The sequence below is a fragment of the Xiphophorus maculatus genome, chromosome 22 (genome assembly GCF_002775205.1).
Source record: "Xiphophorus maculatus strain JP 163 A chromosome 22, X_maculatus-5.0-male, whole genome shotgun sequence".
NCBI lineage: Eukaryota > Metazoa > Chordata > Actinopteri > Cyprinodontiformes > Poeciliidae > Xiphophorus > Xiphophorus maculatus.
Window position 1 is genome coordinate 3,119,607 of NC_036464.1, and position 27,424 is coordinate 3,147,030.

Sequence of the window (27,424 nt, forward strand, 5' to 3'; positions counted from 1 at the left end):
TTTCTAACCTGTCGGCTCAGTGTCACTGTGTGTAAACTGGTGGGTGTGGCCTCTCCACCTGGACAGGTACTAGGTTTTTACCTCAGAGTGAGACCTCCTCTTCTGGGTTAAAATGAGGCGCTGATGTTCACCTGGATCTGTGAAATCTGCCCGGCAACAGACTTAACTCTCAGTGACAACACAAAGGAAGGAACAAAACAACTTTATTTGTAAAAAAGCAAACATGGCCGCCAAGATGCCGTCTGTCTCCTGGAGGTTATGACATCACATGCTCCAGAACGCCCTGGCGAATCAGCTGCTCACATTTCCACCGTGGCAGGAAGTGCTGCGGACAGAAACCACTTCCTGTCAGGATGAGTCAGAACATGGGCCACCTGTTCACTTCCCGTCTCAGCTGGAAACCGCACCACTCCCAGTACTCCCAGTTACATCCCATTAAAGCACCAGCAGGACTGTAGTCATAGCAACTGTCGTGCTTCTCTCATCACTAACATGGAGTCTGTTCTCACCTGGCTGTTCTTCTTCAACAGGATTACGGTTCCGTCGTCGATCTCGAACTCACCGTGGTCCTTCAGGCACCTGACCTGGAAACACACAGGGAGGTCAGTGGGGTCACTCTGCGGGTCAGGCTGCAGGTCAGAGGTCAGACTCACCTGGATGTAGAGGCTCTTTGGAGGCTTCATGTCCTGCGTGACGTCCAGTCCCTCCTGTCCTCCGATGGACCGCATGAAGGAGGCCAGGGACTTTTTATACAGGCCAAACCACTGCACCTGAACACACCACGCACACAGGTGTGGTCAGCCTTCAGGTGAGCCAGCAGAAACCCCTAACAGGAAGTGATGTCACTGACCTCCTCTGCAGACATGTGGAAGCGGACGTTGGCGGGCAGAACGCTGCCGTACTCCCAGCGCAGCGCGCGGATCCTCAGCAGACGGTCATACCTGCAAACAGCAGGTCAAAGGTCAGCATCAGAGGTCACAGGACCCGGGCCGGCAGGTCACATGACTGTGGGTGGAGTTACAGGTAGGCCACGACGCAGCGCTGGTTCCTCAGCAGGCAGCAGTGGCGCAGCTTGATGGAGGGGATGAGGTCAGCACGGCCGGCGGCCTTCGCCTCCGACCTGCAGGAGACGGAGAGGTCAGGAGGTCAGACGGAGCGCAACCGGTTCTTTACCGGTACCAGGGAATGGTTCCCTTAAAGGGCCAGTATTATGTTTTATAGCACAATCAGTAACTGTGTGGCACTCTGCTGTTCTAAAATTGCTGTTTATATCAAATACAGGAATTTGACTTCCTGTCTTAACACCTTTTAACCCTTGAACCTTTACACCAGCGTCGCTCTGAGCAGCATGAGATCAGCAGCTGTTTGCTAATTGCTGCTGGCTAGTCTGAAGGAGCTGAGTGGGGGAGGAGCTGTTTCCTTGAAGGTCCAACAGGGCATTTTGCCCAGCTGAATGGTTGCCATGGAGACTAATGAATTTCTCATGAAACTATCTGAAGCCAACAGGAACTTAAACCCAACAGAACCAGAACTAGCCTGGACCCTGTAGAACCGTGCAGTGGGTCGGTACTCACACATCAGCCTGGTTCTGTTCGTACAGAGCCTCCATCTCCTGCAGAACCTGCCGCAGTCCGTCCTCCTGGAACCAAGAACTGATTCCAGTTAATCCATCGCAACCATCATTTCTCTTCATATTTATCAAACTGTGTTGGATCCGCCGTCTATTAACTAGAAATGTCTTTAAAATGAACTTTCAGTTGAATGTTTTTAGACACGATCAACTCTCAAACTTCAGCAGAGTTCTGCAGAATAATTTCAGTTAGAAATCTGATATTGGGGTTAAGCACAACCCACATATGGAGGCCTTGGTCCTCGACTGGCTGCCGCAGGTTCGATTCCCGGCCGTGTGACCTTTGCTGCATGTCTCCCTCATTACCCTCTTTCCTGTCAATTCACTATCAAATAAAGGCCTTTATTTAAAAATAAATAAATCTGATATCAAACAACTTCACCGTGTTCATCTGAGCCGAAATGTTAAATGAAGAGATTATTTTCTGACAACGTTACTATTATATCTGTGGTTTACAGTTTTCAGCTTAAATCAGGGGTCAAACCTTAAACCAGAACGTTTCTGGGCGGAGTTCCAGCTGTTGGATCCCACCCGGGTTCCCGGGATACTCACGTTGAAAGCGGGCAGCTGGCCGTCGCTCACCCGGTGCAGCTCCCGGATCAGCTCGATGGCTTTCTCACAGAACATCCTGGAGCTCAGAACCGGGACTGACTGACCCGGAGAGACGAGGAGCAGCTTCGCGGTAAAATTCTTTGTTGTGGTCACGTGACTCGGTGACGTAATTCTCCGGAAGCCGCTGAGGGACAAACAGAAGCAGCTCCTGCGGCGATGTGGTAAAACAGGCAACAGAGTTCCATTTACCGGGTAGGATTTATCATTTATTGATGATTTATGGACGTACCGTTGTTGCTGCTGATGTTTCTCAACGAAAACTATCAGTTTAGCTCCAAGATCAATGACTTGCTTCGTTAAAACCAATTTAAATTAGATCAAATATTTTGTCAGTTCGGCATAACCCAACAGAACCAACCGGAAACGGGTTTGAGGTTCGTTACGAACGTTTTACTGCTCTGTGCTGTTTTCCGTCACGTGATCAACTGAGCCCTGTTTCAGGAAGCGGGTCAACAAACTCTTGAGTGAACCCACCTGTTAACAGGTGTGATTCACCATGGCAACGGGAGGAAACGTGAAGCCTGAATGAACATTTCTCACCAAAACAATTAGAAATGTTACTGAAGAAAATCAAAACATGTGAAACAATAAAAGTAACAGATTTAGAGTCCTAAAACTGAAACATTAATTTTATTTGATTCAACAAATCAGATCAAATCTCAGGTGGGCAGCCTGTCCTGCACCTGGACAGGTGGGGGAGAGCAAGCTCCTGATTGGTCGGCTTTATGTTTGAGCTCTGAACACTGGGGGGAGCTGCTGAGTCAGCCTCCTGGAGACTGCTCTGAAGGTCAAAGTTCAGCGGACTGTCCACCCCAGCTGACCTCCTGTTGACCCGGAAGAGTTCTGGGTGATGAGCAGGGTTTATTTTACTTCCTGGTTTATCAGCGTCTAGTCGAGATTGATCATATTTAAATTAAAACATGCTTTTAATCTGAAAACCTACCTGCTGTATTTATAGCCTCGGTGAGGCGTTCAGGGACACACGGTAAAATAGAAACCTTTTGGCTGTTTCAGAATAAGAACAGGAAGCGTCTGCGGAAGTATTTGCTTTGTTCTCTGAAGGTTTCATGAAGATTTTAACAGGAAATAAACTATTAAACATTTTAAATGACGCAAACTGTTAAAACGCGTCACACATGATTTATTTATCTTCTTTATTAAATTACGTACATGTTTCATGTCTTAATTTGTTTTAATGAGCGTTAAATTCACTAAAATTTCCTAGCTGCGCCTGAACGCGGCGCTGGTTTTGTTTTGGAAGCCGTTGTTCCGACGCTTCCCCAGAGACTGTGGAGGCAGCACCGCTCTGACCACGTGGTCTGCAGCCTGCCTCCCGATTGGCTGCGGCAGCCTCGGCACTGATCAGCTGTTCTCTGCGGATGTCAGTGCGGCTCCAGCGGGCGCTCGGTCTGACTCCCGCCGCCTCTCAGCGCTCCCACGCCGGCCAGAACGAGGCCTCCTCACCGCGGACCGGTCCCGCTTTTCGGTCACCTTCCCCCGGGTAACGAGCCGTCTCTCTGCCGCTTCCAGTGATGCGGAGGCGGAGCTCTCTGACCGCGGAGAAGGACAGCGACCCGGAGCTGAAGCAGCGACCCGGCAGAGCGGCGGCGCATCCGGCGACCCGAGGCCGACAGGGCCCGGGAGAGGAGCCGGGGATGGGGAAGAGACCGTTCAGGAGGTGAGCGCCGGGGAAACAGGTGGGGGAGGGGAGTCTAAATAAAATGGTGAAAAATATAAACTGAATAATTTTCTTTAAAAGATTAAAATCTTTAAGGTTTTAAAGTTTGGGCGGGACCTCAGAGGACAAAGAGACCATCTCTGGCAAGACTGGTCAGACTGGTTCCAGTGAGACTGTTGAGCTGGTTGGACTGGAAGGTCAGACTGGAGACACCAGGGGACATTCAGAGACACTGTGGGACATTTAAAGACACTGTGGGCCATTTAGAGTCACTGTGGGACATTTAGAGTCACTGTGGGACATTCAGAGTCACTGTGGGACATTCAGAGTCACTGTGGGACATTCAGAGACACTGTGGGACATTCAGAGTCACTGTGGGACATTTAGAGTCACTGTGGGACATTTAGAGTCACTGTGGGACATTCAGAGTCACTGTGGGACATTTAGAGTCACTGTGGGACATTTAGAGACACTGTGGGACATTTAGAGACACTGTGGGACATTCAGAGTCACTGTGGGACATTTAGAGTCACTGTGGGACATTTAGAGTCACTGTGGGACATTCAGAGTCACTGTGGGACATTCAGAGACACTGTGGGACATTTAGAGACACTGTGGGACATTTAGAGACACTGTGGGACATTCAGAGTCACTGTGGGACATTTAGAGTCACTGTGGGACATTTAGAGTCACTGTGGGACATTCAGAGTCACTGTGGGACATTTAGAGACACTGTGGGACATTCAGAGTCACTGTGGGACATTCAGAGACACTGTGGGACATTCAGAGACACTGTGGGACATTTAGAGACACTGTGGGACATTCAGAGTAACTGTGGGACATTTAGAGTCACTGTGGGACATTTAGAGACACTGTGGGACATTTAGAGTCACTGTGGGACATTTAGAGTCACTGTGGGACATTTAGAGTCACTGTGGGACATTTAGAGTCACTGTGGGACATTTAGAGACACTGTGGGACATTTAGAGTCACTGTGGGACATTCAGAGTCACTGTGGGACATTTAGAGACACTGTGGGACATTCAGAGTCACTGTGGGACATTTAGAGACACTGTGGGACATTCAGAGTCACTGTGGGACATTTAGAGTCACTGTGGGACATTCAGAGTCACTGTGGGACATTTAGAGACACTGTGGGACATTCAGAGTCACTGTGGGACATTCAGAGACACTGTGGGACATTCAGAGACACTGTGGGACATTTAGAGACACTGTGGGACATTCAGAGTAACTGTGGGACATTTAGAGTCACTGTGGGACATTTAGAGACACTGTGGGACATTTAGAGTCACTGTGGGACATTTAGAGTCACTGTGGGACATTTAGAGTCACTGTGGGACATTTAGAGTCACTGTGGGACATTTAGAAACACTGTGGGACATTTAGAAACACTGTGGGACATTTAGAAACAGGAGCACATGTTTCTAAGTCTTGATGTTGACACTGAGCGCGCTCAGACCGAAGATGTGGTTCTGAGCTGATTTGGACCATCTGGACCGGACCGGCCGGTTCTGTCCAGACGGAGTTGTAACCTCAGCGGCTCAGAAGGTCACGTGATCTTCCTCCTCCTCCTCTTCCTCCTGAAGCTAATCTCAGATCAGGACGTTGCAGAACCTTCTGGACGAACCTGACCCGGTTCTTGTCGGTTCTGCTCAGTGGAGCCGGGGCCGGGCTGCTCAGGTCCAGATGTTCTGACCCGGCGCAGGAAGTGAAACTGAGAGTAGCAGCTTCACCTTCACTGAGACAGGAAGTGACCTCAGAGCAGAACAGGAAGTCTGGAGTCTGACTCAGCGTCATGTGACCCTGAATGCAGCCGCCGTGATGCGTTCACTGACCGCTTGGCCCCGCCCCTTCCTCATGACCTCCAGTCAGAACCACCAGATCCAGAACCTGGCCAGTGCAACTGGGTCAGGCCCGGTTCTGATATCCTCTGGTTGAAGACGACCCAGAACCTTCAGAACCTTTAACCTCAGTAAAATACAGCCGGGTTCTGGAGACCCAGGAGTCTTCATCCAACCAGAACCAGAACCCTCCATTGGGTGTGACCCAGTAAATCCTCCTCATTGTTCTGGAGTCAGTCAGAACCGGTTCTGACTGGTATCAGTCGGGCAGCAGGGATCAGAACCTCTGTGGTTCTGTTTGGACTTGATGCTGCCAGCTGCTGGCCGGCTCGGCTTACTGGTTATGTGCAGATCCAGTCTCTGGTTCTGTTTACCAGAAACTGGATCTGCACAGTTTCTGGTAACCAGACAGGTCGGGCCCGGTACGGGTTCTGATGCAAACTCCTTCCTGCTCAGATGACCCGCTGTTGGATCCGAACAGAACCGCTCTGGATCTGTTCAGTTCGGTCCAGTAACTCTTTGTGGACAGACCGGCTGTCCCAGAGCTTCATCATGATCCTCCCAGTGAACCAGTCCAGAACCAGAACCGGCCCAGTTCTCCTCAGCAGCGTCCTGCTGGCCTTTCTGTCTTCCTCCTTGAATTATTGATCTGTTCTGAGCACGCTCAGTCTGGGTCGGGTTGGGTTTCACCGGGTTGCTCCATCAGAACCATCAGAACCATCTGAGCCTGCTGGCCTGAGACAGAGATTGTGTCTGAGGAGAGATGCTCCACTCTGTCCAGCTGCAGCGGGCGTTGGTTCCGTGTGCTGAGCTCTGATTGGCTGAGGCTGGAAGCTTCCTGATTGGTCAGCTGATGCAGGCTGTTCTCTCCTCAGGCTGGGGCTGCTGGGAAAGATAAAGAGGATGATGATGGTGCTGCTCTTCGTCTATGTCTCCATCCCCTTCATCATCAAGCTCTTCCCCTCCATCCAGGCCAAACTCGTCTTCCTCAACTTTGGTGAGTTTCAATCGGACCTGAACTGAGTTCTGATTGGCCGGTTCTACGCTGCATGGCAGCCAGCAGGGGGCGCTGTAGGACAGCTCTTTGGATCAGCTGTTAGCATGAAGCCCGTTCCATTTAGTGGAAGCAATTCAGGTGTTTTACCCAGCATGCACTGCTCCAGGATGGAGCGCTGCCTTCATCGATGCTCCTGTTCATCCATCTGGTGAACTGCTTCCTGTTTTCTGTGCTGCCTTCAGGCAGCGTGGGACATCAGAGTTATGCAGCTTCAGCTGAGCAGAACCAATCAGAACCTGCTGCTCATAACGACGCTCCGGGTTTCGCAGAAACAAATGGACCAATGGCGAGCTGCCAGAGAGGTCATGTGACCTGTGTCTGCTTTTTGTCCCAGTGAGGATGCCGTACTTCATCGACCTGAAGCGACCTCTGGATCAGGGGCTGAACCACACACAGAACCTCTACCTGGAGCCTGAGGCAGGCCAGAAGATCGGAGTCTGGTACCAGAACCTACAGAACCACACAGAACCTACAGAACCACACAGAACCTACAGAACCACACAGAACCACACAGAACCACACAGAACCTACAGATTTGTTTTGTTTTTTAATCAGAGAAAACAAAACTAACCAAGTACAAAATAATTTAGTTTCTCATCTGTGAGTTAATATAAATAAAAGTCGTTGATCTGGTAACAAAACGACGGAGAAAAAATCAAATGAAATTAAAAACAGTAAAAATGAGAATAAACCTTAAAATGATGCAGTGATGTCACAGTGTGTAAATATTGAGAAACCAAATTTAAAATAGTGAATATTCTGTGAAATATAACAAACTGTCCCACAATTATTAAACAGACATAATCAATGCAGATGAAAGTTTATTAAAGTCAATAACGACATTTTCTACTTATTTTGTCATTTGTGTCAAAGTTCATTTTTAGGTTTTTATCTAAATTCACAGATTTTCAAAAGAGTCAAATTGGCCTAAAAACCTTTTCACAGTTGAATAAATCTGATAAATTGTAGCAGCCCCCCATCATGGTTTCTGTTTCTGTTCTCACCTAAAACGTGTCTTCAGGATTTGATTAGGACACCTGTCCTAATCAGGATTTGATTAGGACAGGTGATTGATTGTCATGCAGTTTCTGCCAGGAACATATTAACGTGACGCTGAGTGATGAAGCTTCAGCTGAATCTGAGCTTTGAATTCAGAACGATGCTTTTGGTTTTTATTTTTAGTTTGTGTCTACTGGGGCTGTCCCAGTTGGTCCCCAGTTTGACCCCAGTTTTTCCCCAGTTTGACTCCAGTTTGTCCCCAGTTTGTCCCCAGTTTGACCCCAGTTTGACCCCAGTAGTGTCTGGGTCAGATGGCTCTGATACGCAGCGCGTTGCATCCTGATGTTCTTCTGAAGGGTTAAAATGAAAACGCGGTTCCAGTCTGCAGGTTCCTCCATCTTCTCCCCAGTGTTAGTATTTATTTAAATGTTTTCACATAATATATTTAGAATTTCACTTTTTTCTGGTGTTTATTGCGTTGGGCTGTTTACTGTAATGGTTGTACACATTTAGTAAACACCTTTTGTTTATTTGGATCGTTAATTATTTTGCTTTGCTGAGTTTGAAGGACTGGTTGAGATTCAAAGCAGGAAGTGGAACAAACCATCAACAAACCATCAACAAACCATCAACAAACCATCAACAAACCATCAACAAACCATCAACAAACCATCAACAAACCATCAACAAACCATCAGGACTTGCAGAATCTGCTTCTCTCTCTACTAATAACACAAGTGCTAAAATATTGTTGGTGTTTTGTTGTGTTGTGGTGAAAATGTGTTGGTTTGAACTGGTTGCTCTCCGTGTGGCTCAGCCTGTGTTCATGTGTTCATGTGTTCATTTGTTCTCGGTCAGGTTTGCCTTCCTTGATTCCTTTTGGGCCCATTTTGCTATATTTTTGAGATTTGTTATTGAAAGCCTTTTGTTAAGAAGTTTTGGAAAAATAAATCGAAAATAATTTTTTATATATGTCTTTGTGCCTTACTGGTTGGACCGTATCACTCTGGTTCATGTTTATTGATAAATCGTCTGAAGATGAAAACGCTGCCAGGCTGCAGATGAACTGAGCTTTAACTAGACAGTTACCAACCAGCAGTCGGCTGCATCATCCAGTTTTAGTTTCCGTTCTTCAGAAAGTCTGTTTAGTGTTTCGCTGCTTCATGTGTGAGGATGGAACAGGTATCCAGGTGTTGATCAGAGTTTAGGTTGATTGTATTTTAATGGTGATGATTAAATCAGGTTGAGCTTCCAGAAATGTTTCCTGATGTCCTTTTAGGCTTCAGTGAGTTTCTCCAGGTTGTTACTGAGGGATTTCCTTTCTCCTCTGTTGGAGCTGCAGCAGCACCAACTGTCCTTCCTACATCATCATCATCATCATCATCATGTGGACGTGTCCAAATGTTGGACAGTCCCTGAGTCACCAGCGTCATATTGGTTGTTTGGAAACAGTCTGCTGGTTTTCTACTGGTTTTCTGGGACGTGATCTCGTGGTTCATCTTGACCTTCTGTTGTTAAGAATATCATCTTTCTCACAAAGCGACTCCGTCCCGTCTGAGAGTCGCCGGCTTCGGTTCAGACAGGAAGAACTGGATTCTTCCATCTGCAGTAATTCAGTTACAGCAGCTTGTAAGAGTCTCTATAAAACTATAATAAGTATGAACTATGACCCTGGTCAGTGTCTCTACCAGATGAAGTCGTTCTGTCCGTTCGCTGATTCTGCCTGATGTCACATTTTCTCAGGAGGAACCAGCTCAACGCAATGCATTATGGGATTGGTAATTCAGTTCTGGAGGCACAAAATGGCTGACACCGAGCGGCTGTAGTTCTGATGAGAGAAATGAGTCCGAGTGAGGCCTCTCCACCAAACAGAGACCAGGAATAGCAGATACTTTGACTAGGCCAGTGTCCTGACTGAAGCCGTCTGGTGTTTCAGGCACACGGTTCCCGCTCAGATGTGGAGAGACGCTCAGGGCAAAGATGGCGACTGGTACCGCTCCGCCTTTACCTCCGCCCACCCTGTCATCCTCTATCTCCATGGCAACGCAGGGACCAGAGGCGGCGACCACCGGGTGCAGCTGTACAAGGTGATGAAGAGCTGAACGCCTCCTGATTGGCTGAGAGGAAACCACCTGACCCCTGTCTGTTCTCCTTCAGGTCCTCAGTTCGCTGGGATACCATGTGGTGACCTTTGACTACAGAGGTCAGAGGTCACACCACAGCAAACAGGAAGCACACCGAGCGGCTGCATCGAGTCTGACAGCTGTGTGTGTGTGTGTGCGTGTGCGTGTGTGACCAGGGTGGGGCGACTCAGACGGATCGCCATCAGAGCGAGGGATGACATCAGACGCTCTTTTCGTCTACGATTGGCTGAGACAGAGGATGGAGAAAACTCTGCCGCTCTACATCTGGGGCCACTCTCTGGGGACTGGGTAACACACACACACACACACACACACACACAAACATATGTTTGCATGGCTACCTTTGTGGGGAGTTTAAGATAAGATAAGATAAATCTTTATTGTCATTGTCACAAGGACAACGAAATTTAAAAGGTTCCATCAGTCGGTGCATATGCTTAAAAACAAAAAATAACTGTCTCACAATTCACACACAATGCAAGAAATAACAAATAACTGGCAAAAAAACAAAAAGTAAGAACAGCCACATTCTCACATCCATCATTTATGATGATTAATGGTTGTTTTTGATTGCATTTAGTTTTGTTATTGCTGTCGGGTAGAAACTGTCTCTGAGACGTTGGTTCTGGTTCTGGTTGCTCTGTATCTTCTGCCTGAAGGCAGCAGTGTGAACAGAGAAGGTCCGGGGTGAGAAGTGTCCTTTGTGTTGTGTTGTGCTTTTCTTAGACAGCGGTCGCTGTGCAGGTCCTCCAGTGAGGGGAGAGGGCAGCCAATGATTTTTTGGGCTGTATTCACAACCCTTTGGAGAGCTTTCCTTTGAGCCGTAGTGCTGCTGTTATACCAGACGCAGATACAGTAGGTCAGTATGCTCTCTGTGGAGCACTTGTAGAAGGACACCAGCAGCTTCTCCTTGATGCTGTTCCTCCTGAGAACCCTCAGGAAGTTCAGTCTTTGCTGGGCCTTTTTTATCAGCTCCAAGGTGTTCATGTTCCATGTGAGGCCCTGCTCAATGTGGACCCCCAGGAAACGGAAATCAGCTACCCTCTCCACACATTTTCCCCCAATGGTTAGTGGTGTAATGTCCGTTTTATTCCTCCTGTAATCTATTATGAGTTCTTTTGTCTTTGAGTTGTTGAGGAGCAGATTGTTCTCCCTACACCACTGCAACAACCGCTCCACCTCTCCCCTGTAGGCGGACTTGTCGCCTCCTGAGATGAGCCCCACCACTGTGGTGTCATCAGCAAACTTGATGATGGTGTTGCTGTGGTGGGCAGAGGTGCAGTCGTATGTGTACAGACAATAGAGCAGGGGGCTCAGCACACAGCCCTGTGGAGAGCCAGTACTAAGGCTGAGGGCAGTGGATGTATGTTTTCCCACCCTAACTCTCTGCTGTCGGTTGGTCAGGAAGCTCAGGATCCACATGCAAGTGGAGTGAGGGAGGCCCAGGTCCCCCAGTTTGTCCACCAGTCTGTGAGGGAGGATGGTATTAAAAGCAGAGCTGTAGTCTACAAAGAGCATCTGCACATAGCTCCCCTGCTGCTCCAGATGTGACAGAGCAGCATGGAGGGCCGTGATCACAGCGTCCTCTGTGGATCTGTTGGCTCTGTAGGCGAACTGGTGGCGGTCAAAGCCAGGAGGGAGAAGTGCTGTGATGTGACCCCGGACCAGTTTTTCAAAACACTTCGTCACCACAGGGGTTAGTGCCACTGGCCGGTAGTCGTTGAGGCAGGAGATGTGAGGTTTCTTGGGTATGGGGACTATGGTGGAAGATTTCAGGCAGGATGGGACTGTAGACAGGGCTAGGGACTGGTTGAAGGTCCTGGTGAAGACTCCAGCCAGCTGATCGGCGCAGTCTTTCAAGACACGTCCAGGGACGCCATCAGGTCCAGCAGCCTTCCTTGGGTTGACAGCCCGCAGTGTGCGCCTCACCTCGTGCTCCTCTACAACGAGGGGTGTGGTGTTGGAGAGAAACAGGCTGGTGGTTTGTGTGGTTGCCTCCGTAGCCTAGCTAGCAGGCTGGCCCTGCAGCCCCGCTTCTGCCTTCTCTCTCTACGCCGCCGTCGCTTCCTCCCTGCTGCGATGGTAATCCACGGCGCGCCGGGGCTCCTCGCTATGTCCCCCGGAATATTGAACAAGCGTTGAAAATCAGCTGTAACATCTCGTTCGTAGCGGGAACCGATCGTCAGGAGATCGTCCCGACTGTATATGTCTATACACCGACCGAGAGAGCAATGAGCCGCTGCAACTGTGTGCCGCCATTTCCATTAACATCCATTCATTTCTGTAGTCTAACCCTAACCAACCAGTTTCCCCTTATGGGGCCCAGGAGCAGCTGGTCCTTGTAGTATGTGTCAGGAAAATGGTCCCCACAAAGTATTACAAACACACACACACACACACCAGGATATAAAAACAGGTTCACTCACTGGGCTGTCCAGCTGGACCGGTTCTGATTGGTTCTGATTCTGGTTCTGGAATAAACTTCCTTCTGCCCGCTCTTGGCTCCACCCATGTGATCAAATCTCACCAATCAGAGCAGGGGGCGTGTCCTGCTGGTCCTCACAGTGACAGTAAACCTGATGAGTTCAAGGACCTCTTCAGTAAATCTGAACTTTCTGTTTCAGAGTCGCAACGAACCTGGTGAGACGGCTGTCTGAGCGAGGTGAGACACACACACATACCCTGAAACACACAGCTGGACACACACACACTCAGACCCACACAGAGAAACACACACACTCTCTCTGTGACGCCGTCTTCCTGTCTGAACAGGAAGTCCTCCTGACGCACTCATCCTGGAGTCTCCGTTCACCAACATCAGAGAGGAGGCCAAGAGCCACCCCTTCTCCATGGTAACTACAGGCCCCGCCCCCTGGCCTTTGTGGCCCCACCCCCTGGCCCAGCAGGTGGTCTCAGTGTGTGTGTGTTTCAGGTGTACCGCTTCCTGCCCGGCTTCGACTGGTTCTTTCTGGACTCCATCACCGCCAACAACATCCGCTTCACCAACGACGAGAAGTAGGTTATGACCCGTTTTAATGGTTCTGACCCGTTTTAATGGTTCTGACCTGGTTAGCTGGTTCTGGAGCTTTGTCTGTGTCTGAATGTTTGAGCGGAACCTGCGGGTCTGGTCTGATCGGACCCGGTCCGGTTCGGTGCAGCAGCGGCTCCTGGTGGCGGCCACAGGAAGTGCTGGTTGTCATGGTTACTGTCTGGTTTCAGTGTGGACCACATTTCCTGTCCGGTTCTGATTCTACACGCCGAGGACGACGGAGTGGTTCCGTTCCATCTGGGCAAAAAGGTATGAGGCCCAAACGGGTCAGGCCTTTACAGACTGACACTCTGACCAGATGATTTGGTTAGGACGTTTACGGAAAAATGTTCTAAACAAGATCAGGTAGAAAGTTCAGGAATTGGAATGATCTAGAGTTCATAGATCTGAACAGATTCCTGTGAACAGTTCCTCTGAACAGTTTAATGTGAACAGTTTCCTGTGAAGAGTTCCTCTGAACAGTTCCTCTGAACAGTTCCTCTGAACAGTTCCTCTGAACAGTTTCCTGTGAACAGTTCCTCTGAACAGTTTAATGTGAACAGTTTCCTGTGAAGAGTTCCTCTGAACAGTTCCTCTGAACAGTTCCTCTGAACAGTTCCTCTGAACAGTTTCCTGTGAACAGTTCCTCTGAACAGTTTAATGTGAACAGTTTCCTGTGAAGAGTTCCTCTGAACAGTTCCTCTGAACAGTTCCTCTGAACAGTTTCCTGTGAACAGTTTCCTCTGAACAGTTCCTCTGAACAGTTCCTCTGAACAGTTCCTCTGTGCTCCTGCAGCTCTACAGTCTGGCGTCTCGCTCCAGCAGCCTGAGCGGTCATAAGGTTCAGTTCGTGGCGTTCCCGGCGGCTCTCGCCTTCAGACACAAGTTCATCTACAGGAGCCCGGAGCTGCCAAACATCCTCAGGTAGGCTTTGATCCCAGCCCGAGTGTCTGACTGGACCCTGGTTCTGTTTGGTTCTGACCCGTTCTGATTGGTTCCAGTGACTTCCTGGGAGCGGCTCACCCCGCCGTGGCGTGACGACGGCTTGTCTTCATGGACCGAACATTCCTGTTACCATTCCCGACATCCCGGCTGACGGTACGGCTACCACTGTTACCATGGTTACCAGTGTGACCGTGTCCTGTGGGCTGCAGAGCGGAGGTTTTGTTTCTCACCTGCATGGCTCCTCCTCACCGTCGGCAGGAAACTGTTTCCTGTTCTGACTTGAAATATTAATTAAATCTGGTTTTATGTAGCTGAGCCTCCTTCACTGACCTCTGGGTGGTTCTGGTTCTGGTCAAACCGGACCTCATCACTCCTCCAGAACCTCCAGATTTTCAGCAGATTCTCTCCTCTCAACAGTTCTGGTTCTGCAGGATTGAAGAAGCAGGTCCGGTTCTGGTATCATTTGCGCAGCAGCAGGAAACAGGAAGTGATGTCATTCTTCCTGAATCTGAACCAGTTCTGTTTCCTTACCTCACATCTTGTTTTTAAGAAACTTTGTTGAGCAAACAGGAAGTAAAAAAAAGAACAAATCAAGAATACAATCAGGATATTTAACCAATACGCTAGCTACTAGCATTTCAGCTTCTGCTAAACGCCATGTTGACGTAGCGCTTTAGCATCAGCCGAACTGCTGCTTCAGGGTTAGCGCAGCTAGCTTTTTAGCTAGCAGTCCCACCACTGGTTTGGTGCGTTGACCTTTAGACGACCTGACGGTTCTTCATGCTGAAGCTCAGAACTTATTTGTTCCCAAACGGACCCTGAAGGTTCTAAGCCGTCTGCTGCTACAGCAGAACCAGTATCAGTTTAAAACTGGACCCGATCTGACCTCAGAGCTGGACTCTCCAGTGAACCTATATAACCTGACCAGAACCAGTCAGATTTCATGACAGGTTCACAGGTTCATGAGTCCAGAACCAGTGGAGGTTCTGGACCTCAGTTTGACCCCAGATTCTGGAGTCAAACTAAGCAGAACCACAGAACCTTTGTTCTAGTTTAAAAAGTCATTCTATTCTACTGGACCAATCAGAACATGTTGGCGGTTCTGGAGAGTTCTTCCTCTCTCCATCACCAACAGCGGTTCTGGCCGGGTCGGATGCAAACTGTGCACTGATGCATTCTGGGAAAATCAGACTACAAACTGTGACAACGCCCTGGTTTGTGTTCAGTTTATTTTATTATTTCAATAAAATTATAAGCAGGAACAGAGAGGAGCAAAGTTCAGCTGAGCGGTTCTGATCGGTCTGGAGGGAAATCTACCGTCTCTGGATCTAGGTTCTCGGTGAAAATGGGTCAAAGTATCAGAGCTGAAAGACGAGCTCTGATTGGCCAGCTTTCAGCCATTTCCAGGCTTGAAACTTTAGAAATGTAATAAATGTTTCATGATCAACTCTGATCTGAATAATTGTAAGTTTGATTTCACAGTTTTAATGTTGGGGGGTGAAGCTTGGGGGGGTGAACTGCTCAGCGTTCAGGTTTCAGATTGTTCCTGAAAGCATCGCCCGATCCTCCTGCTGAACATGAACAGGTTTGCAGGTCACTGACCCCGCAGCGCCCCCTGCAGGCTCCTCACCTGATGGCTGGGATGGACTGGATGGAGCCCGGAAACAGGAAGTGATGCAGTTTATCCAGCAGAGGGCGGCGCGCTCACACAAACTACCGCTTACCGTTTGTAAAATGACCCAGTCACAAATTAACTAAATTAAATTGATCATTTAATCTGCTGTGAGATGAAAACATGAGGAAGGGTTATTAATTAATTGATTTGGCTTAAAACCAAATACTTAAATATTTAACTTAAAGATAAATATTTAACTTGCTAATAAACAATTTAGTTAGATAGTTAACTCGTTAGGTTGCTAATGTTTAGCTCTGAGCTAGCTGAATATTTAGCTCATAAACTAAATAACTGAATAACATGGTGAAAATATGACTTTGAAAATGAAACTTGTGCTTTTCACTGATAGATTAAATTATCTAAATTATTGCAGCTAATTTTTGACTGTTAACTTTACAAACTACTTTACAGTTTGTACCCATCAAGCTCACTAATTGCTCCTAAATCTATCACAAAACAGAAATGTGACATATATAAATGTCCTAGATGAATAACAAATAACCGGAGAGGGTTATTATGTTTTCAGCTAGCTAGCTAGCTAGCGAGGTTGTCCAGTTCCGGTTCTCTAATTCAGGGGAGACAAACTTCCACGCTACACTTTCTAAAGGCGATTCTAGAAACTTTAGTTATTAGCAGTTAATAAAAACCAGCAGCGCAGCTCTGCTTTAGTCTAACCTGAACTTTAACCTGCAAGCTGGTGTTGGAATAAAACCATGTTAACTGGTTTAACTGGGAATGGAACGATGTGTGTCCCAAACTGCAAACAAAATAAATAGAAAAAAAAAATCCTAATAAGGTCATAAACATGACCGCGGACTTATGGTTCAGAAATAAATCCCCAATACTGGGTCGATTCTGTAGGGAAACCCAGTGGGTCAGAACCAGGTCAAAGGCAATGCTACTGAATACATGGATAACATAACAATGAATTATTCTGATGTTTATGAAAGAGAAATAATTTTATTCCCGAACAGAACCAGAAGAACGTTCTCTGACTGTCGGAATTTAAGGATCAACGGTTCAGAAGCGAAGCGAACCGAACAGACTTGACCTAGACGGTTCGGAACCGAACCGAGCGGTTCTGGTCTCAAACTGATCATCAAAACTTTAGAGATTAAATCAAATGGGATCTAAAATAGGAGATTTAAAATAAAAACTCTGGACCACCGGTGGGAAACGGAGACAGTTGGACTCCTGCACGTTCATATCCAACATGGAGGGACCGGAGGACCGGAGTCCCCGATTTCCTCCGCGGCCTCCGGGCATCCAGAGCCAGCGGAGGGCCTCCAGAGGGCGGCCCAGGAGCGGCGGGGCTCCGGGAGGAGAGAGCCGTCCAGGTGGAGCTTGAAAACACCGGGGCTCCGCCCACTGGGGGGGGGAAGGGCGGGGCTATCAGTGGAATGTGGAACAAAGACCGAGAAACACAGTAAGAGGTCTCACTCTGCTGGTTTTTCTCAGGAACGTTTGATTTAATCCCGAGTTTAAGGATCTACATTCTTAGTAACTCAAAGAAAAGATGGTTAATGAGCTGAACTTATGGAGCGATTTCCAATCATTATAACCAACAAAATGCTTTTACACTTTGGGTGTTTAGCAGCAGGTGAAGAGTCCATGTTGGGCATCATTATATATGATCAAATCTACAACTTTCTACTACAATCTACTACATCTTTTGTGGAAAGGACACAGAAACAATAAATTGTGTTTTCTACACAGCTAAAAGGAAAAAATTCCCATCAACTTTCTTTGGAATAAGGTGGATCAAACCAAACATTAAACTTCCTGAATCTTTCTAGAGGTATAATAACATTTGGTTATTATAGAAAAATAAAACAGTTGTAATTTTACAATCTAACATTTTGTCTGGTGAAATTCTTTATTCAGACTCAGAAGCGCTCATCCTCAGTCTTTAACATCTCTTATCTGAATCCCAGTTTTATTTTAAATCTCTAAAATATATTAAAACATGTGAAGAGCTGTGAAATATTAATCTAATCATCCATTAATGCCTGTTAATTCTAAAACATGAACTTCCTTGTTTTTGGTGTTTTTAGTTTTACTTCATGTTCATTAAATGACATAGACTGTTATTTATAGATTTGCACATTGCCATGCTAGTTTGGAAATGTTTTGGTAAATAAAGTTTAAAAAAATAAAAAGTGGGATCAAATCCTGGGTGTAAAGGAGATGTTGATGAGGTCAGAGGTCAAACCGGGTTAGAACCCGACCGAAACCGCAGCTGGAAGTCATCTGACCGCAGGGATCAAACCAAAACTGCAGACTGGACCCAAACGGTTCCGCCGGTCCAAAAGCTCGGAGGGATTCATCTCCTCTCAGAGCAGCTGTGACTCTGTGCGTCATGACGTCAGCGACAGAGCGTCAGCTGCCCTGCTTCTGGCGTGCAGCGTTCAGAATAAAGCGCCTCTCTGTCAGCTGTTCTGGGTCTCGGGTCCGGACGAACTTCCAGGGGTTCCGAGTCCAGGTGAGTCAGTCCGTTCGGAACCGCTCCAGGTAAACGCGTCACGTGATCCCAGCTGGTTCTGATTAGCGGTTCTGACGTGTTTCTGTCCGCAATCAGGAGTCGTTTTCATGCAGTTCGTTTTTTCCGAACCGGGTCGGTTCTGGTCTGAGCTGCGGATCCAAAAACTCAAGTTGGAGTAGCAACAAGACCAAAACAAGAGTCAAACGTTTCCACCAAGAAAGTATTTGGTAAAACGGGGACCCAAGTCCTGAGACTAACGCATCAGAACTTCCATCATTTAATATTTTACATGACGTCATCAAAGATCGACCGAATACAAAGTTATGTGGAAATGTTGGGAATCATTTTCTCCAAATCAGTTTCTTTCAATATAAAACTTATGAAACGAAGCAGAATTTTGGGTTAAAACATTTAGTTCTTCGTCCAGTGAGCAGCAGAAAATCCACAAACTTTATTCAGTTGAGAGTAAAAGTAATTCACTATAACATGACGCAAGTAAAGGTGTCTGGTAGTGTAGTAAAAATACTCAAGTAAATGTAACACAATAACGGTTCTGGTTCTGGTTGAGCAGTTGGTTCTACTGGTTTCACTGGTTTTATTTATTTATTTCAGCACCACCAGGTTATAACACAAAGCTTACAGTAGGGATGGATATTAAATCAATAAATATGGTGATAGACACGTGATCAATTTTAGATCAGAGGAAGATCAGGTATAGATCTGTGATTGATCAGGTATTGATCTGTGATTTATTGGAGGTTTGATGTGAGGAAAGGTTCATCATATCTGGAGACCAGAGACGGAGACGACCGAGTCCACTGACTGAAGCTAACGGTCTGAGCTAGCGCTGAAGCTACATTCAGACTAACAGCATCAGAGTCAATGTGAAGGCTAAAGTTTCCGCCATGAAGATTTGATCAGGATTTACCAATAAATCAGATCAATTTGATCCAATAGGATGAGGGAGGGAAGAACTGCAGCCGCTAATGGAGTTAATTATTACACCTGAATCAAAGATGGCCGCTCCTCGCTCTGACGAATGTAAAAACTGAAATAATTAGAATCTGTTCCTGCAGCTGCCAGAATAAATCAATCTGAATCAGAACTCTGAACTTTATGTGTAGTCCGGACCGGACTGGTTCTGGTTCTGCTGACGGCCATGTTGTTTCAGTCAGGATGTCGACGACGTCTCAGAAACACCGCAACTTTGTATCGGAGCCGATGGCGGACAAACCGGTCACGGCGCTGGCCGGGATCGGAGACAGACTGGGCCACAGCCTGATGGAGCAGGGCTACGATAAGGTAGAACCCGACAGAACCGCAGAACCGCTCCAGCCCCCAGGGGGCGCTGCCGCTCCAACAGGCACTGCGCATGAACCTTTTGCTTAAAATGTGAAGGCTTGACCCGGTTTGACCCCTGGTTCTGGTTCTGAACCATCAGTGCCTGCAGGGATCAGAACCAGGACTGCATCAGGTCCAAATGGGTCAGCCCTGAGCTGAACCTCTGACCCGACCCGGTTCTGTTTCCAGGCCTACGTGGTTCTGGGTCAGTTCCTGCTGCTGAGGAAAGACACGGAGCTGTTCTGCTATTGGCTGAAGGACGTCACGGCAGCCAATAGCAAGCAGGCTGATGACTGCGCCCAGTGCCTGAAGGAGTGGTGCGACGCCTTCCTGTGAGGACGCCCCGCCCCTCCAGAGGCCCCGCCCCTCCAGAGGCCCCGCCCCTCCAGTTCCCACCCTGCGTTGCTGTTCTGAGCTGCCAGATTTTCTCCTCTTTATTCTGTAAAAGTTTGTCATTAAATCTTTTTGCCCAGATGTTTGTCTGATTCCTAATGAAGGTCGCCGTTCGTCTGAGCTGCAGGTTCAGCAGGTGAGGGGATCCCTGACAGGTTTGGATCAGAGTTCTGGTCCAAAGTTTCCGAACCGTCTGGAGGTAAGGAGCCTCAGAACGGACTGAAGGTTCTGGAGCTCCTCCTTCGGCCCCAGAACCTTCTAGATCAGGGGTCTCCCAGTCCCGTCCTCACGGGCTGCCATGCTGCAACTTCTGCTCCAAGACGGCTGAATTCCCTCAGCGGGGTCCATTTAGCTCTGCAATGGGCCGGTACCGGTACCGAGCCGTTGGTCTGGTCCAGATGTGTTGAGCAGAGCTGCAGGACGGTAGCCCTTGAGGACTGGACTGGGAGACCCCGGATGTCAGCAGAAGGTCCAGAATCTGACAGCAGGGAGCTAAGCTAGCATCAAAACTAGCATTAATGCTAGCATCAAAAGTGTTAGCTTAGCATTAAAGCTAAGCTAACTCCATCAGAGTCAGCATGACGTTAAAATCTCCCGATATCGATCTGATCAATATTTACCAATAAATCAGATCTAAACTTCAGTGAGAAACTAAGCAGACTGCAGGGGTCAAAGTTCACAGCTTTATTCACAAAGAAAACCCCAAAAAACCAGAACCAGTCCAAGAGTCCAATTAGTACCGTTCAGAACCAGACCTGGTCCTGTCCTGTCTGCAGACCCGTCGGTACCGCTCAGCGGTTCTGGTCCAGAACCGACCCAGAAAGTGAGGTCATAGGTCACAGCTTCTGTTCGTCTCCATGGCGCCTTGATGATCCAGCTGCAGGTCAGAGGTCGCCTGGATGTGTAGAGCCCTTCAGAATAAAAGCATCAGTGTCTCCTGAGGGCCTCCAGGTGCTGGAAGGCGGCGCCGAGGGCCCAGCTGGCCTCCACCTGGCGGACGGTCCGGGCCAGCTGCAGAACCAGAGCACAGGACGGGTCGGTTCCGGGTCAGAACCGGGTCAGAGTGTTCTGGAGGTCCGTACTCACCCTGAGCTGCTTGTGGGCCGGGAAGCCGAGCTCCTGCAGCAGAACCGAGATGTAGACCAGGTCCAGACACAGAAACGGGTTCTGGAGGTCCGGCGGGCCGCGGCACACTGGAGACAGCCGACCAATCAGAGACAGGCAGCGGGTCACATAACTTCCTGGAGGCTTTTTATATGAAGTGATGTAGTTTAACAAATTCATCTGGTGTTTTGGAAAATGTGTTTCTGTATTTAATAACAGATAAAAATGTTTTTTCCATTCGATATAAAAAAGGTTTGGCAGAGTCAGCTGGGTTAGCAAAACCTAATGAACGACAGCAAACATTTTAATATAAAGAAATGTTTAACATTCTGTAAAAATCTGCTCTGGAAGAACCTCCAGGTTCTGGTTCTGCTGGACCCGACTCCTAATTCTGATGAAGTTAACAGCAGGGTGTGGAAGCTGCAGCCAGGGGGCGCCCTCTCACCTCTCTCCGCAGCCTGGCCGTAGTCCGACACTCTGATGGTTCCGCCCGCCGCCTCATCTGCAGAACCAGAACCAGAACGTGAGAAACCAGCACTGAGGTTCTGATCCAAACAGAACCAGAACCCGTCTCATCCTGGGTCTGCAGGAGGTCCGGTCCTCTCCGGCCTGACCTCTGTGTGCCAACTTAGATCTGCTCCTCCTGTCTGTTGTCCTGACCAATCAGAGCGCAGCGTGCTGTAACCAGGGGAAACGGCTCTGAGTCAGGTAAGACTGATCAGGACCAACCAGGTGAAACGATCCGACCGATTCTGGAGGGTTTTAATCCTGGAAGCTGATTGGCCAGAAGCAGCCAATCAGCAGCCAGTTTAACCAGTCAGTGTGTTGCTGCTTTACCAGTTTTCAAATATACCCAGAAAATATTAAATCCCTCAGCTGGTATCGACAGGGTTTAATATACTCTAAATTTGCAGATTTTATATTGAAAATGTTGATTTTCATTTTGTCAAATGCAATAATAAGTTTATGAGAAGAAGCTGCTTATCCAGTTATTGTGCCACTAAAAGGGAGTAGAGACTGTAACCATTGAAATATTTATCTTTTTCCAAAATAAAAGAAATGCAGTTTAAAATGATAAACAAAATGTATCCAACTAATAACTTCCTGAGGTTTACAATGGATTTGGATAAATGTGAACTGTAAAAAAGCAACTAAAGATTTAGATCATCTGTTTTTCACATGTGAAATTCTTCACCAGTTCATCTGCAGCCACGGTTCACAAGAGTTTAATCAATGACCAAATCATTGATTATTGTATAAATAATGTTTTATTAGCCAAATGTCACTTCTTTAGAACTATTCCTACTTTTATACAGTGTTAGAATGAGTTACATTTGTTTTATAATCTTTGTTTGTTGAAGCTGAAAAATGCTTTGAAGTTGATCTTTTTTCAAACTTTCATGTTTCGCCCTGTTTTATGTATTTACTTGTTTTTCTCTAAGTTGTTTATTCGTGTTGCCCTGCTAAAGTGTTTAAGTTGCCTGTTCTGTTTTTGTTCTCTTGGCCTTTATGTGTTTACTGTGAATTCATAATGTAAACATTATGGTGCCTTAATCGGTTGATTGTATATGTTTATATAAATAACGATAATAAAAAAAGTTTTGCCAGTTTCCTTCCAAGCTAAGCAAAATGTAGCGATGGATGCTAAGATGCTAACCCTAGCAAACCGCTCAGAAACAATATGGAAACCAACACTAAATCAGATCCATCGCTGCAAACTGATGGATCAATAATCAATGATCAATAATCCAAACAGTTATTGATTTCTAATCACTGATTTCTCTAACTGTTTCATCAGCTGCTCCACTGAACACAGACTGATTACTTAGCTGGAGCTAAATCAGAGCTCTGGACTCTTCGAACCTGACCAGGACGTTATGGCGATAACAGACAGTTAGATCTAAATGTAGCTTGATTAGCAGACATCACTAGCCGAGCCAGAGCCACTGCTGCTCTCCGTACCGATGGCCTGGAGGTCGACGGCGCGGTCGTAGTAGAAGGAGAAGGCGTAGAAGTCGACGTCCGCCGCCTCAGGCGCCGCGCTCAGCTTCCTGTACAGAACCTTCTGGACTTTGTTCAGGCACGCCTCGTAAACCGGCTCCCCTGGAAACGGAGACAGCACTCAGGTTCCTACCCGTTGCATGCTGGGAAATCTCACAGACCAATCAGATGCCTCTACCTTCCTTCTGGCCCTTCAGGGTGTAGATGACGTCAGCGTGTTCCCAGCTTCCCGAGAACTCTGGAGCAAGGCAGGGGCTGACCCGCTCAGTGCTGCCCCCTGCTGCAGGAACACAGAAACACATGCTAGCCTTTAGCTACAGGAAGCACTGCCAGGCACTTCCTGCTTCCTGTTCCAGCCTGAAAACACACCCAGGAACAGGAAGTCAAACAGGAAACACACAGAACCAGGTTCTGGTTCAACATGGTTCATTTCAACACCCAGTTTACAGAACCAGAACCGGACCGATAAACACATCATGACTTAAGGCCAGGTCAAAGGTCAGATACTTACAGGGGGAAACGTCCACGCCTCCAAGGACAGCGAGCCGAGCCGACATCAGACCCAGACCCAGATAGCTGCAGACAGACAGGAAGTCACTGACCGACGGGTCCAATGGGTCACATGACTGACATGTAGAGGGTGTGTGTGTGTGTGTGTGTGTGTGTGTGTGTGTGTGCGCATTTGTTTCTAATACCTTGTGGGAACCATTTTCCTGACATATACTACGTTGTGGGTACCCGCTGCTCCTAGTGGGACCGAAGCCTGGGCCCCACAAGGGGAAAGGCTGTTTTTGGGTCAGGGGTCAGATTTAGAACTAAGGTGTGAATTGAGTTTTGGTTGGTTAGGATTAGGATTAGGATTAGGATTAGGCTGTAGAAATGAATGGAAGTCAATGGAAAGTCCCCATAAAGACAGCCACGCAAATGTGTGTGTACCTGTGTGTGTAGACGGTGTGTGTGTGTTGACGGTGTGTGTACCTGTGTGTGAATACGGTGTGTGTACCTGTGTGTGTAGACGGTGTGTGTACCTGTGTGTGTAGACGGTGTGTGTACCTGTGTGTGTAGACGGTGTGTGTACCTGTGTGTGTAGACAGTGTGTGTACCTGTGTGTGAAGACGGTGTGTGTACCTGTGTGTGTAGACAGTGTGTGTAGACGGTGTGTGTAGACGGTGTGTGTACCTGTGTGTGTAGACGGTGTGTGTACCTGTGTGTGTAGACGGTGTGTGTACCTGTGTGTGTAGACGGTGTGTGTACCTGTGTGTGTAGACGGTGTGTGTACCTGTGTGTGAAGACGGTGTGTGTACCTGTGTGTGTAGACGGTGTGTGTACCTGTGTGTGTAGACGGTGTGTGTACCTGTGTGTGTAGACGGTGTGTGTACCTGTGTGTGTAGACGGTGTGTGTACCTGTGTGTGTAGACGGTGTGTGTACCTGTGTGTGTAGACGGTGTGTGCGCGGTTGAACATCTGGAAGGATCTGATGTCATCAATCGCCGACGTCTGGATGGTTTTCTGTAATGAAGAGAGAACAACAGATTCTGGTTCTGGTTTTGGGCCTGTGATCAGAACCGAGGTGAACAAAGCGGGCCGGATCAGAACCGTCCTCACCTCATGGCGGGGACTGAAGGTGATCTGGGTCGAGCCGCCGCCGAGGTCCAACATCCCAACGGTGGGCCGGTCCAGACCCTGTAGCCCGCCTGGAACCAGAACACCGCTTTATCAGAACCGGGTTCAGAGCTCCAGATCCCGTGTCTCCCAGGCTCAGTGAAGGCACCACCAGGACCTCTGGCCCGGTTCTCTGCTGGTCCAGAACCCGTTCCGGACGGGTTCTACCTGTCCCCCTCCAGAGAACAGAACCGATCTGGACCAACCGGCCGGGTTCTTCAGAACCACCGGTCCTCCAGGCGTCGGATCGGATCAGAACTTCCTGTTTCTGCTCACCTGTCAGGAAGTTGATGGTGATCCAGGCTGAGATCCCTGAGGAGAGAAGAAGAACCGAGTCAGGTTCTGAAACCTCACCAGAACCCTTCCAGACTCTTGGTTCTGAAGGAGGCAGAACCCGGTATTGGGTCGGTTCTGGAGTTCTCCTGGAGCATTTGGCTCTCAGCTGGACCGGACCAGAACCATTCCTCCAGGTTCAGGTGGTTCTGGACGTTCTCACCTCCTGGTCCAGAACCCGACCCAGTGATCCCAGGTTCTGGAATCGGGCCGGTTCTCCAGAACCTAGTCCTTTTAAAATCTTTCATAAGCAGTCCATGTGGGTCAGAACCGGTTTCAGAACCAGGTTCACCATCCATTAGTCTGACGGATTATCTGCTGTCACATGGCTCCTCCAGCACCGGTACCACCGGTACCAGCCCGGATCACCAGGCCCATACGGCCCTCCTAATAAACAATGTTCGGTCCGGTCCGGTCCGCTAACGGACCTGCTCCAGATCCCAGCAGCCGGTCTGATCTGAAGTCCAGAACGTAAGGCTGAGGTTCTGATAGAACCTGACTGACCCGGTCGGGTCGTGTTGCTTGGAGACGGATCAGTTTTCAGAAGATGCAGCAGGGTCAAAGGTCATGGCTGAAAGGCTCCGATGGCGACCTGCCTGCTGACCGGGTTCTGGAGAACCTCCACAAGTTCCAGAACCAGCTGATCCGCCCTGGTACCGATCCGGTTCTGGAGCGGACGTACCTTCGTCGGTTCCGTCCATGATGGACACGCTGTCCTCCGTGGACAGGAAGGGAGACTCCTGGAACAGCGCCCTCACCTGGACAACGAGAGAACCGGGTCAGAACCAGAACCAGCAGAACGGGTCACAGCTGCTTTACTGGGACCAGAACCGCTGGACGGGTTCCCACCATCAGAACCGAACATCGTTCTACCAGAACCTCACAGCCAAAGCTTCCGGGTCAAACAGAACCAGCTCAGAAGCAGAACTGGGTCAGAACCTCACCCGATCCAGCAGCTGCTCGGCCCGGTCTCCAGGCAGCAGCCTCAGGCCGGCCGTGGCCTTCAGAACCACGGGGGTTCTGGTCCACTGGGACGGGGGGACGACGGAGCGGGCCAGGTCCAACAGCGCCACGATGCCGGCGGAGCACTGCAGAGACGAGACCACACATCACCGATCAGAACCAGAACCGGACCCGGGTTTACCCGGTTTCCCCTCTGACCTTCTGGGGGTCGTCGGCGTACGTGGAGAGGCCCGGTTCTATGGCCCGGAACGTCTCCCGGTCCAGACTGGGAGACCCTGAGGAGGAGGAACAAACCCAGTTCAGCACGACCAGAACCAGAACCTCAGTCTGTCCCAATTAACAGCAGTTAGAACCTTCAGAACCACCAGAACCCGGTACCTGGGTTCCCCATCTGGAACCGGAACACGTGGACTCTGGTCCCAGTGCTCCCAGCATCAAACATGACTTCGTACTGGAATCCGTCTCCTTCAGAGGAACCGGGCCGGTCCGGTTCGGTTCTGTGTGAGGCGGGTCGGTGCGGCGGCGGCTGGTAGGATGATGAGGAGGAGAACCGCTGGAGGAAGAGGACCAGGACCAGAACCAGAACCAGGAGGAGGAACAGGGCGGCCATCTTGAATCGCATTCTGGAACCACACAGAACCTTCAACAAGAGCAGAACCCGACCCGGTACCACAGACCTGTCATCAGCTGGTACCACGTCTCTGGTTCTGGTTCTACTTCGACGGGAACCGGTCCCACAACCTCTTAACCAGACCGGTCTCCTGCTGAACCTGGACGGTTCTGCTCAGGACCAGTTTAATCAGTCTGATGACCCGGTTCTGGTTCAGCTCCAGGTTTTGGGTCAGAACCACCAGCTCAGCCCCCAGCATGATGCTGCCACCACCGGAACAGAACCGATCCGGACTCTGAAAGGTTCTGCTTTGGTTTCATCCGACCCGGTTCTGGGTTGACATGTCCTCCAGGAGGTTCTGGCTCAGTTTATCTGATCTGTTTGGTTCTGAACGGATCGGTCCAGAACCAGAACCAGATGACTGAGACTTCTGAACGGAACCTTTATGGACCTGTAATCAGATGGTTCTAAGCCTGAAGCTTTATGATGAACCGAACCGGGTCTGGCAGCAGAACCAGAACCTCCTGACCATTAGAAAGAGGGAAGCAGAACTCACTTGGTTCCGAAGGTTGAGTTCGAGCCCAGGTTCCGACTCGGTTCTGATGATGATGATGATGGCGTGCCGAACCGGGTCAGCTCAGACTGAAGCCGGTTGGTCTTCAGGTTCCGTTCAAATAACCCAACATGACCCAGAAGAACTCTCCGAACCGGACAGTTCCTGAACCGAACCGAACCGAACCGAACCAGTCAGCTGCTCCAGGTCAGCTGGACTCCAGCAGAACCTACCGGTACCGACCCGGCCAAGTTCCGGATAAACTACATCCTCTGTTTACAACCGGCGCGCAATGATGACGTCAGGCCACGCACGGTGACGTGAACGGTTATACGTCACTAATCAGATGCTT

The 27,424-nt window shown here is 48.8% G+C and overlaps 4 protein-coding genes across 7 annotated transcripts; 2 read left to right on the top strand and 2 right to left on the bottom strand.

Annotated features, from left to right (window-relative positions):
- Positions 1-183: 183 nt before the first annotated feature.
- On the bottom strand, positions 184-2,342 carry gins1 (GINS complex subunit 1). The gene is made up of 7 exons (XM_005813131.3): positions 2,183-2,342; positions 1,575-1,639; positions 1,022-1,120; positions 851-941; positions 654-770; positions 510-584; positions 184-325 (listed from the first exon to the last, which is right to left on the bottom strand). The coding sequence occupies exons 1-7, from the start codon at positions 2,255-2,257 to the stop codon at positions 257-259; spliced, it is 591 nt and encodes a 196-aa protein (XP_005813188.1). The 5' UTR covers positions 2,258-2,342; the 3' UTR covers positions 184-256.
- A 28-nt stretch (positions 2,343-2,370) lies between these two features.
- On the top strand, positions 2,371-14,265 carry abhd12 (abhydrolase domain containing 12). 2 transcript variants are annotated; one of them, XM_005813132.2, is made up of 13 exons: positions 2,371-2,434; positions 3,773-3,920; positions 6,658-6,779; positions 7,174-7,279; positions 9,775-9,925; positions 9,996-10,041; positions 10,138-10,270; positions 12,607-12,644; positions 12,755-12,834; positions 12,915-12,997; positions 13,202-13,280; positions 13,807-13,934; positions 14,012-14,265. In XM_005813132.2, exons 2-13 carry the CDS (start codon positions 3,775-3,777, stop codon positions 14,046-14,048), a joined length of 1,149 nt encoding a protein of 382 aa, XP_005813189.1. In that variant the 5' UTR covers positions 2,371-2,434; positions 3,773-3,774; the 3' UTR covers positions 14,049-14,265. The 2 variants fall into 2 exon arrangements, with proteins under 2 accessions (XP_005813189.1, XP_023182854.1); XM_023327086.1 differs by lacking the exons at positions 2,371-2,434; positions 6,658-6,779; positions 7,174-7,279 and having other exon boundaries at positions 3,603-3,920.
- LOC102220900 (barrier-to-autointegration factor A-like) lies at positions 14,026-19,927 on the top strand. 3 transcript variants are annotated; one of them, XM_023327089.1, is made up of 3 exons: positions 14,026-14,108; positions 19,288-19,414; positions 19,643-19,927. In XM_023327089.1, exons 2-3 carry the CDS (start codon positions 19,289-19,291, stop codon positions 19,787-19,789), a joined length of 273 nt encoding a protein of 90 aa, XP_023182857.1. In that variant the 5' UTR covers positions 14,026-14,108; position 19,288; the 3' UTR covers positions 19,790-19,927. The 3 variants fall into 3 exon arrangements, with proteins under 3 accessions (XP_023182857.1, XP_005813190.1, XP_023182855.1); XM_005813133.2 differs by lacking the exon at positions 14,026-14,108 and adding an exon at positions 15,511-18,112 and having other exon boundaries at positions 19,284-19,414; XM_023327087.1 differs by lacking the exon at positions 14,026-14,108 and adding an exon at positions 15,511-18,112.
- Positions 19,928-20,515: 588 nt separating this feature from the next.
- On the bottom strand, positions 20,516-27,261 carry entpd6 (ectonucleoside triphosphate diphosphohydrolase 6 (putative)). The gene is made up of 14 exons (XM_005813141.2): positions 27,076-27,261; positions 26,288-26,532; positions 26,108-26,184; positions 25,891-26,034; positions 25,629-25,704; positions 24,890-24,925; positions 24,557-24,645; positions 24,381-24,460; positions 23,463-23,527; positions 23,130-23,231; positions 22,913-23,053; positions 21,396-21,452; positions 20,933-21,039; positions 20,516-20,857 (listed from the first exon to the last, which is right to left on the bottom strand). Exons 2-14 carry the CDS (start codon positions 26,529-26,531, stop codon positions 20,774-20,776), a joined length of 1,302 nt encoding a protein of 433 aa, XP_005813198.1. The 5' UTR covers position 26,532; positions 27,076-27,261; the 3' UTR covers positions 20,516-20,773.
- Between the last annotated feature and the right edge of the window lie 163 nt (positions 27,262-27,424).